General features: G+C 24.1%; 1 protein-coding gene across 1 annotated transcript; it reads left to right on the forward strand.

The window, feature by feature from the left end:
- Positions 1 to 140: 140 nt before the first annotated feature.
- On the forward strand, positions 141 to 9,999 carry LOC113377608 (CTL-like protein 1). The gene is made up of 12 exons (XM_026617981.1): positions 141 to 458; positions 533 to 1,109; positions 3,125 to 3,254; positions 3,839 to 4,035; positions 4,728 to 4,798; positions 5,057 to 5,186; positions 5,262 to 5,406; positions 5,549 to 5,689; positions 6,038 to 6,197; positions 6,374 to 6,454; positions 6,796 to 6,936; positions 9,804 to 9,999. The coding sequence occupies exons 1-12, from the start codon at positions 351 to 353 to the stop codon at positions 9,966 to 9,968; spliced, it is 2,046 nt and encodes a 681-aa protein (XP_026473766.1). The 5' UTR covers positions 141 to 350; the 3' UTR covers positions 9,969 to 9,999.
- Positions 10,000 to 12,202: the final 2,203 nt, after the last annotated feature.

Consider the following 12,202-nt stretch of genomic DNA (forward strand, 5'->3'; position numbering starts at 1 on the left):
CAAATGTGGCAAATTGACTATTTCATTTTGTAAAGTTTTTGACATCCTGTTGACTATAGTTTGGAAAACTGTGGTATATTATGTCCTCATCCTCCTCATTATATAAATTTTGCCGTAGTTGATTAAGAATGTTTGTTATTGCTTGTCACAAATTTTGATTGTTGCATTTTTCAGATTGTTTTTACAATGAACTATAATTAACTTTATGATTAATTGCACGACTCATGACGAAGAAGTTGAAAATCGTGATTGTGACATATGTTAAAAATTAGTTAATATCAAATGTGCACATTGATTTTATATAATGTTTTATAACTATGTGAATTTTTTAAATAAATTTTAATTAAAACATGGGTTGTTGGGAAAATAAAACATATCCATGCGCAGAACCCTCTGCTGCAAAATTTTGTACGGATATTTTTTGGTTATGTTTATATGTTTTGTTTTGGTGTTTAATGGTTTGTTTAATTTGGGTTATTTAATTTTCGATACTATTAGCTGAAACTTGTTAAATGACAATTTTCTATTTCAGATAATAATTGCCGCATTTGCTTTAGTATATGGAAATCCATTAAGGTTAATGAATGGTTATGATTCATTTGGAAATACTTGTGGTCAATTAAATAATTTAAAACTGTCAGGATCTTCCCTATCTGGAATATCAACTATTAATAAGCCTTATTTGTTTTATTTGGATCTTTTACATTTTGACAAAACTCTGAAAATTTGTGTAGAAAAATGCCCTGATCGTTTAATTGAGAATGTATATGATTTGATATCATTTTACGAAGATACAAATTCAAATTTATGTCGATATGATTTCAACATTAGTGCGTTGACTAATGATACAGTTATAAATTTTGGAGACAATGAACATGCCATGCAGTTAGACAACATTTTTAATGTGTTCGGCCCATGTCCAAATTTTCCTATTTATGAAAGTGAGCCTGTGTTACATAGATGTGTGCCAACTTCTAAATATGCGACTGAACAAATGATGGGATATGCTTACTCGGGTACACTTAACAATTGGGCTTTAACTGAACACTTACTAGGGGATTTGTACACAACATGGCATTATTTATTGGGATGTGTTATTTTAGCACTTGGTAAGTTCACCTGAATTTTTACTGCAATTATTAGTCCAGTCATTATAGTAAGTTAGAGATACCCAGCTGTAAGTCTGTAAATACTTGTATATTGAAACCTAAAAGTTGTCTCAAAACTTACATATGTTGCATACACCCTACCATATGTAGGTTTTGAGAAAACTTTTAGGTGTCAATATACAAGTATTTACAGACTTACAGCTGGGTATCTCGAATTCCGAGATTCTTACCTAATTTACGCTTAAATGACTGGACTAATAAAGAATATAGTGTGAAATTTGATGGTTGTTTTAATATATATCTTATAGACTATTTTAATATATAATTTAGAATACACTATATAAATAAAATAAGCTTCTTTAATCAGATTAATATGCATATATTTTCATTTTTTTTATAAGCATTTAAATTTATAAGCCTGTTTTTACTGGCTTGTTCTTGTTGTTGCATATAACTTTTGGAAGAAAAGTATACATTATATCTCACATGTTTTTGAAAGATATATATATATATATATATATTTTGTATGATTCTGAATTTGATGTTGACATATGTATTAACAAAGTCTAATAATCGGGCATAACATCAATAAAAAACATGAATTTCTTTCAAAAATTTATTTTAAATCCATACGTTTCGGCTATAATCCTAGCCTTCATTCAGTGGAAACTAAAAATAAAATTAAAAACTAAAACAATTGAATTGGAGTGAAAAGAAAAAAATAAAATAGTAATAGTTGGAGACAATATATATATATATATATATATATATATATATATATTGAATGGTAGAGTCTTGGATTTGTGTATATTTTGTAGAGTTTCGAACAAGAATCCAAAAATAATACAAAATAAAAAACAAGAAAAGTTTTTAAAAAACAATTTCTTAATTTAATTATTTGTTTATTGTCAACGTTTCGGAACTAGGTACGTTCCATCTTCAGGACATCTGTCAAGAAACATGATCTTGATGAGATTTAAGCAAACAATATGTTTAGGAATAGAAAATAGATTTTTCTTAAATAATAAATTAATTGTAACAAGTAATAATGTACAGAAATATGATAATATGATCAAAAAGAAAATGATAAAAATAAATGAGTGGATTATCAGAACAGGATATTAAAAATGATAGAAATTTTTTGAAAGTTATAGAAAATTTTTTTTTAAGAAAGACTTAATGATAAAGTTGAATTAATTACCTGTATGTTTGAATATACACCCTAACATGAAAAAACACACACATACAATCTCACAGTTCTCGTTTCAAGTGTTTACACGTGTTACATAAGAAACAGCAAATACAATTTAGTTCGTTTCCAAAAGCCAATAGTACAACATCGAATACAATATTATTTGTTTTCAAATAATAATTTTAAAAAAAGACAACACTTTTAGTAATTTTGATTTACAAAAGTTAACTATTCGGCGGAAAAATAACTCACAAATTCATTTTTTGTCAAAAATTCTTGTTTAGTGAAAAAGTGCTAACGTATATTTAAACATACAGGTAATTAATTCAATTTTATCTTAAGTCTTTCTTAAAAAAAAAATTTTCTATAACTTTCAAAAAATTTCTATCATTTTTAATATCCTGTTCTGATAATCCACTCATTTATTTTTATCATTTTCTTTTTGATCATATTATCATATTTCTGTACATTATTACTTGTTACAATTAATTTATTATTTAAGAAAAATCTATTTTCTATTCCTAAACATATTGTTTGCTTAAATCTCATCAAGATCATGTTTCTTGACAGATGTCCTGAAGATGGAACGTACCTAGTTCCAAAACGTTGACAGTAAACAAATAATTAAATAAAGAAATTGTTTTTTAAAAACTTTTCTTGTTTTTTATTTTGTATTATTTTTGGATCCTTGTTCGAAACTCTACAAAATATATATATATATATATATATATATAATAATATATATATATATATATATATATATATATATATATATATATATATATTACAATTGTAGTTTGTAACAATAATTTGTATATTTCAGTTTTATCTTTGATCATTATTAGTATACTGCATGTATTAACTTCCGTTATGTCTTGGTTCATATTAATACTGTTTGCTGCTTCGTGTGTGGCTGCTTCATTAGTGCTGTGGTCTACCTATTTTAAAATTAAGTAAATATTTTTATTTTAATTTATATATTTATTTAATTTTTATTATTAATAATATATATTTTTTATTACCCAACATTTTCTTTAACATAAAAATTAAAAAGTAAAAATCTCGCTTTAGAGTATTTGCAATCTGCAAGAATATATTGATAAGTTCAATTTTTTTCAATATTCTATTATTATTATTTCTAATTTTATATAACATATGTATTAATATATATTTTTATTCCATTGCAAGTAATTGAAATGAAATAAATTAAAAGTTACGCATTACAAATTTCTTAACAGTTACTATCAATAAAATTGCTTGATTATTAAATTAGTTCATTATTTATAAAATTACTAGCTTTACTCCATGGAAAATATCGTTAACATTTAATTAGAATTAAGAGACTTTATTAATCAATAATTGAATTTGATTATTAAGTTACCAATAGTAAATTTGGATTTTTTTTAGATTTTGTTTTACTTATGCTTTTTTCAATATATTGCTATTATTATTTTCTGTCTCTTAATGTTTTATTTTTTTCAGATATTTGTGTTATATCTGCAATATGTTTGTCATATTTAACAAATCTTTCTTATAGGTTTAATTTAGATACAATTCCCAAATTTCAATTGCTCTTGGAAAATATTCAAAATGAAATAGCAATCCTAGTGCTTGCAATAATGGCATCTTTAATTACAATAATGGTATTTATAATAATATGGAATTTGAAAGAAAAATTAAATGCGTTATTGACAGTGTTCAAGGAAACAGCCCTATGTCTCTCATCGTTACCAAGTTAGTAGATTATTATTTTCATTACATATCTTATTAACTGGTAATTGATCCTTTTGATCAATTAAATCAAAAATCATGAATTGATTGATTCAATTTCATAACCTAAATTTGTAATACATGTAATATAAAAAAATATTACTTTCATAGATTACTTTACTCAAAACTAGGAATCTAATATGTGCATTAGACTTATATAATGAGAATGTAGTTTTAATATTGTTTCTCTGATTCCTATAAAAAAACACATTTTAAAACATATACATATATATATATATATATATATATATATATATATATATATATATATATATATATATATGTAAAGGCAATTCACAATATGAACATTACTACAAAACTTTATTACAATTTTATTTTTTCTATTTATATACTATTTTCATATCTCAGTCAGACAGAGGTGCCTGGTATGTGAGATTAAGAAAAAAGTTTTCATATTTTATATATATATTTTATTTGACTATTTCATTATACATTAATATACTATTTATTATAATTAAAATATCTTTAAGTGTCTTTTTAATCTTTTTTGTCTACAATTTTTTTTATAATATTTCTTCATTTTCCTTTTAAAGTTTTAATTTATTTTATAACTGTAATTATTTATAAGATCTTTTTTAAAATCATGTTGAGTAATATCCGTTTAGTTATTATTTCAAAAAATTATTTGATTTTAGCTCTCTTTGGACCTTTAATTTTGGCTTGTCTTATTTTGATTGGATTTTTAACATTTTGGGTTGCTGTTGTTGTAAGTAATTTATTTTGTCATTCTTATTTTATGATTCTGTTTAATTTGATTTTAAAATATTGATTTTTAAAGAATATATTATATAAAACTAATCATGATTTTAGTTTTAGAATCTAATAAAGGCAATTTTTGTTCTTTGTTTTACTGTAATTTTTAAATTTTTAGTATTATACATTTATTTGGAATATTTTGTTTTATGTTTGTTGATCTCAAATATGATTAGATGATTTGAGTAATGTGTATATGATGATTTAACAGGTTTGCTTGGCCACTGCAAATTATCCTGGAATTAAGCCATTGCTTACAATTAACAAAAATATGATGATGGGTCATACCAAAATTAATAAATCCGATACTATGTTTAATTTTCCATATAATTATAATACCAGTGAGTACTTTTTAATTGAAATAATAAAATTTCATATTTTTAAAAATTAATAAAAACAATAATTACTAATTTCAGCATACATACTTGTAGAATATATAAAGACTGAATGGTTACATTATATGTGGTGGGTTTATCTTTTTGGTTTAATTTGGACATCAGAATTTATACTTGCTTGTCTAAATATGACAATAGCTGGAACTGTTGCCTTTTGGTATTTCAGGTCAGAATTTTATGTACTTATATGCAAAATTGTACTTACATATTTTTAATTTTTTGAGAACCTTATATGGATAGAGTTTATCAATATTTATAATATTTTAAAGTCACAAATTTTAAACATTAATATTCTATATTTATTTCAGAATGCCAAATTCGCGACAGTCTCCAGTTTTATATACCATTTCCAAAGTAGTTAAGTATCATTTGGGCTCCGTAGCTTTGGGTTCTCTGCTCATTGTCACATTCAAGATTCCTCGTTTAATTCTAACATATTTGTATACAAAGTATAAAAATTTATTATTTATACTGAAAAACAACTTACAAAGTGGTATCGCAATTTTTATTTTGCCAACAATATATAAGACAGAGTGAAATATGTGTTGAATTTAATATTCATCCATAAATTTTTTGTTAATTGAACTTAAGTACTTGTGCACATATTTGTGAATATATATTATTCATATATGCTTGTGGGTCTTTACAACTTTTTTAATCTTTATAAATGGTTGATTTAATCACTTGCATTTTATTTTTCATAATCTGTTAGAAAATGCTTTGTAAGTTGTGTCATATTATTATATTATATTCTATATTCTATATTAGAGATTTCTGAATATATGTGCTATTAACAGGCTAAAACAAAATGAAGCATCTTCAAAATGTGCAAGTTGCTGTTTGAAATGTGCAGTATGCTATTTTTGGGCATTAGAGAAATTTATTAGATTTTTGAATACGAATGCATACACTGTTGTAGTTATAGAGACTGTCGATTTCTGTGCAGCATCAACAATAGTAAGTTGCTCTTGCATTATAGAATATGTTCTAAGCTATGAAAAACATTTGGTAATTTACTTAATCCTAAATTTTACTGGTAATATTGCAAACACATCTTAATAGCAGCAATAACAGTATATGGTTTATGATCATAATTTTTTTTTCTTGATTATAATTTGATTTTTGAATTACAGGCATGGAATGCTTTAATGTCTAATACAATTCAAGTTGCAAATATGAATTGTTTGGGGAACTTGATGTTATTTATAGCAAAAGTAAGTAAATAATTTGATAGTAAACATTTTTTTCAAAATTTATCATTTATGTTTGTGATATAAAGTGAAAAATAATTTTGTATTAGAGCTACCAATTAGGATTTTTATTTATTTCATCCTTGAATAAAATTATTAAACATATTGAACAATTTACATATTATAAAGTCGAACTATAAATTGTTTTATACTCACTTAAAATGATACCATGTTTTTAAATATGTGTCTTATTTGATATTAAATATTAAACATGAATGTCAGTTTATAATTAAAAAAGCTAATTTTTGCACTACTTATCTTAAACTTGTTTTAGTTATGAAATTATCATAATATAAAATATTAAGATTGCAGTTACCGCAATATGTGGAATGGTTGGACTGCTTTTGCTTAGTCAACGGGATGATATTCATTTATATGCAATACCAGTTCTAGTAATAGCAGTGTTTGCATTTTTAATTGCCCATTGTGTTATTTCTTTGTACGAGGTTAGTGGAATTTTAATATCGATTTGCATATTAATTTGTTAGTTAAGTATTTATATTATATTATGTAATAAATATAATTATAAATGCATGCCAGAAATTTATATATATATATATATATATATATATATATTGAATGGTAGAGTCTTGGATTTGTGTATATTTTTTGTAGAGCTTCGAACAAGAATCCAAAAATAATACAAAATAAAAAAACAAGAAAAGTTTTTAATAAACAATTTCTTTATTTAATTATTTGTTTACTGTCAACGTTTCGGAACTAGGTACGTTCCATCTTCAGGACATCTGTCAAGAAACATGATCTTGATAAGATTTAAGCAAACAATATGTTTAAGAATATTAAGAAAATAGATTTTTCTTAAATAATAAATTAATTGTAACAAATAATAATGTACAGAAATATGATAATATGATCAAAATGAAAATGATAAAAATAAATGAGTGGATTATTAGAACAGGATATTAAAAATGATAGAAATTTTTTGAAAGTTATGGAAAAATTTTTTAAGAAAGGATTAATGATAAAATTGAATTAATTACCTGTATGTTTGAATATACGTTAGCACTTTTTCACTAAACAAGAATTTTTGACAAAAAATGAATTTGTGAGTTATTTTTCCGCCGAATAGTTAACTTTTGTAAATCAAAATTACTAAAAGTGTTGTCTTTTTAAAATTATTATTTGAAAACAAATAATATTGTATTCGAAGTTATACTATTGGCTTTTGGAAGCGAACTAAACTGTATTTGATGGATTCATATGTAACACGTGTAAACACTTGAAACGAGAACTGTGAGATTGTATGTGTGTGTTTTTTTCTCATGTTAGGGTGTAAATACTTAAATTATTGAACTTAAAATGAAGTCGATATTAATTGTTTGTCAAAAAGTGTAAAAAATTTAAATATGAATCATGTAATAGGTTGTGATCTGATCTAATGTTGACACTGTTAGAAACATTCAAGAGAATAAGACAACTCTCCGCGAATAATCTCCTAAAAATGCAACTTTCATGATATAAAATCTTTGGAGTGAAATTAAATGAATGGGCGTTTTCTATAGAGTGTTGTACTAGGGTACTTTTGAAATTTTTTGTTTATGGTGGACCACACTTAGTTCATGTTGTCTCATTCTCTTGTGTACATATTGCAATATGTACACAAGAGAATGAGACAACATGAACTAAGTGTGGTCCACCATAAACAAAAAAAATTTCAAAAGTACCCTAGTACAACACTCTATAGAAAACGCCCATTCATTTAATTTCACTCCAAAGATTTTATATCATGAAAGTTGCATTTTTAGGAGATTATTCGCGGAGAGTTGTCTTATTCTCTTGAATGTTTCTAACAGTGTCAACATTAGATCAGATCACAACCTATTACATGATTCATATTTAAATTTTTTACACTTTTTGACAAACAATTAATATCGACTTCATTTTAAGTTCAATAATTTAAGTATTTACACCCTAACATGAGAAAAAAACACACACATACAATCTCACAGTTCTCGTTTCAAGTGTTTACACGTGTTACATATGAATCCATCAAATACAGTTTAGTTCGCTTCCAAAAGCCAATAGGTTAACTTCGAATACAATATTATTTGTTTTCAAATAATAATTTTAAAAAGACAACACTTTTAGTAATTTTGATTTACAAAAGTTAACTATTCGGCGGAAAAATAACTCACAAATTCATTTTTTGTCAAAAATTCTTGTTTAGTGAAAAAGTGCTAACGTATATTCAAACATACAGGTAATTAATTCAATTTTATCATTAATCCTTTCTTAAAAAATTTTTCCATAACTTTCAAAAAATTTCTATCATTTTTAATATCCTGTTCTAATAATCCACTCATTTATTTTTATCATTTTCATTTTGATCATATTATCATATTTCTGTACATTATTATTTGTTACAATTAATTTATTATTTAAGAAAAATCTATTTTCTTAATATTCTTAAACATATTGTTTGCTTAAATCTTATCAAGATCATGTTTCTTGACAGATGTCCTGAAGATGGAACGTACCTAGTTCCGAAACGTTGACAGTAAACAAATAATTAAATAAAGAAATTGTTTATTAAAAACTTTTCTTGTTTTTTTATTTTGTATTATTTTTGGATTCTTGTTCGAAGCTCTACAAAAAATATATATATATATATATATTTGAATCTGAATTTTGCAATCTTCCATATTTTAATCCTTAGCTCAATTATATGATGTGTTATTAAGTTTATATTTTTTTCACACATTATTATATAATTATTGATCATTCTATTCTGTTACTATATTTTCATGTTTATCTAAATATAAACTCTTTGATACCATCGAGTCACTATCTATTTTAATCATATGCTATATAATTCACCGGAGTGTGTACCGGAATGTTCCAGTCTAATAGATTGTGAGAACTTGAATTTTCAATGCCTTTGAGAATGCAAAAATGATTATATATTTTTAACTGATCTGTTGTTGATGTAGGGCTTCTCATAGATTTTTATAGAAATTGTTGGTTAAATGACTAAATATAAGTATACAAATATTAATATTCAATTTATGATTTACAATTATTGAACATATGCAACATATAGTATTTCTTGAAATGTTTATCTTATAATTCATTTGTTAATTATTGCAGAATAATATTTGTTATGCATGTTGTATTTTTTGGTATAAAACTCGCTATGTACATAGCTGCACATTTTCACTTAAACATGGTTATTACCAATAAAATTTTCATTGTATTTCATAAGTATCATTTGGGCTCTGTAGCTATTTTTTATTGCATATGACTGATTTTTTTTTTTAATTTCTACAAAATCTTTTATATTTCTATAATTCAGACTATAATGGATACACTGTTTCTATGTGTGTGTGAGGATCGTATCATCAATGGTGATCGAGGTCGATGGAAAGACAGTGCCTTGGCAGAACTGGTGGATGGGCTACCGCCAGCTTGGTCACCTACCTCTGGAGAGCTATTGGAACTAAATTCTTTCAGCAAATGAACTATAATTATCAGTATTACAAATGCATTCCCAAAGGATTTTTTTATGTAAAGTATAACAGTTATATTATATTTTTATAAAAAAAATATAAATATATATTTTTTTATAAAATTGACTGATGATCAGTATTATGAGCATTGTGATATAATGATCATAAAGTAGCTTCACATTTGAAATTATTGCAAGCATATACATATACATATATATGTATATACATAATGATTTTATTTTTCTGTATTGAGTGCTTCCTTTTTTCAAAAAAAAAAAATCTTTAATTTTTAATTTCTAAATATTTTCAGCATTTTGAGGATATTGGAATTGCCTTTCTTCAGGAATTGTTTAAAACAAACAAAATATTTAATACATTTATACACATTTTAATTTTAATTTATTTGAAAATTGGAATGTTTGACTTTTTTGAAGTATTGAATTCTTTTTAAATTATCATTAAAATTGAATTACACATGCACTAAAAATTATAATTTATAATAGTATAATTTATAATAGTAGTTATAGCTAAATGAGGCTCTTGATTCAGTAAAATAATTTCACAAATAATATTAGCTATCCAGAAAAACTATGTAAAATATGTGTATATATATATATATATAATAGGGTGGTCCTTAATATGAACATTTTCGAATTTCCTTACTCCCTAGGGCTCGAATATTTCCAAATTGATAAAAAAACAATTCTCTGAAAGTTTTAGTCTTCATATACTTTTAGATAGTGCACAATTCAATCAAACTTTGTGTGGAAATAGCATGGAAAAAAATGTGAAAATTAAAAAATAAAAAATTTTAGGTGCAACTTAGCGACAAATTTTGAATAAAACTTATTCATTTGTTCACTAAATTATATCTAAAAACATTTTTAAAATTTTTGAAAATTTTTTCATACTATTTCCATACAAAACTTAGATTGAATTGCGCACTATCTAAAAAACAATATTAAGACCTAAAACTTTGAGAGAATTGTTTTTTATCAATTTGGAACCATATATATATATATATATATATATATATATATATATATATATATATATATATATATACTGTAAATTATTTGGCCTAACTGGGTATATTTGCAACTATTGGCCTAATTTGACTGCATAAATCTGACCAATATAATTTCATTTGTAACAAAAGTGGGATAAAACACTTGCTGGTTAATTGTTTTATATGAATTGATTGTCATACTAGTGACAAGGAAATGCAGTTTAATTTTCTTACTTTAACAGTTACTGAAGCTATTTTTTCAAAAAAAATTGTTAAAGAACTTTGCTTATAGCTTTTTTATGTAATAATAGAATAAAAATATTTAAACTCTTTGTGACTATTTTCAATATTCACAGAACTTTAACAATACAAAAAATCTGAGAGCATTGATATTACAAATTGATCAAATAAAAATCAAACGAGTGGTTGTGTCTTCATCACGTAACAGTTCATTTAAATATCAAACTTATTTGTTTCTTGAATAATTTGAATTAATTTTAAATATTTCTTGAATACTTTGTTTTTTATTTTAAAAGTAATTAATTATTTAATTAATTCAAGAAGTTTGATTACATTGAAATATCATACATAAAATTTCAATTTTCTATTTAATATTACTCTATATTCTGTTTTGTGTTGTTTTTAAGCAAACATCATTAAATAGGTTATATATTCCAATACTAATTTGAAGTTGGCTATTGGATGAAAACTAAGCATGTTGTTATTTTCTCAGATATTAATTAGTTTTTTATAAATTAATTTGTTGTAACTTCGAGCTCACAAATTTATTATATAATTAAATAAAATAACAATGTCAATAACAAAATAATAAGTTTATTGTTATATATATATAAATAAATTTTAGACATGATTTATAAAAGTCTGTTACAACTTTTTAGAGTTTATATCTTGATGAAATATATTATTAAAATCACCAATTGTGAGTCAATAGTGTAAGTAATTAAGAGCATCAAATGGCCATAGTGTGAGTGCTTATGAGAATATAATATTATAATGAGTAATTTTGCCCTAATGAAGTATAAAATATTGAATCATTTTTTTGCTGGAGCTGATAAAACAGTACTATTCAAAAAAAAATGCGTGTTATGCATTTTTTGTATATAACATGTGCACTCCCATATTCCATTTTTTGCCATTAGTACTTACGGTGCAATTGATAACTGGTGTACCATAAATCACTTATGAAAAATGTAGACAAAGTAGTATATTTATAAA

Source organism: Ctenocephalides felis, unplaced genomic scaffold (genome assembly GCF_003426905.1).
Source record: "Ctenocephalides felis isolate EL2017-DRISC unplaced genomic scaffold, ASM342690v1 CF-g0.4_SCAFFOLD_01886, whole genome shotgun sequence".
Classification (NCBI taxonomy): Eukaryota; Metazoa; Arthropoda; class Insecta; order Siphonaptera; family Pulicidae; genus Ctenocephalides; species Ctenocephalides felis.

Excerpts from the sequence above, each read along its gene's own strand:
- LOC113377608 (XM_026617981.1), top strand. The coding sequence starts at position 351 with ATGGGTTGTTGGGAAAATAAAACATATCCATGCGCAGAACCCTCTGCT. Across the intron at positions 459-532 it reads TTTTGTTTTGGTGTTTAATG|ATAATAATTGCCGCATTTGC; the intron begins GTTTGTTTAATT and ends TTTCTATTTCAG. Across the intron at positions 5,407-5,548 it reads GTTGCCTTTTGGTATTTCAG|AATGCCAAATTCGCGACAGT; the intron begins GTCAGAATTTTA and ends TATTTATTTCAG.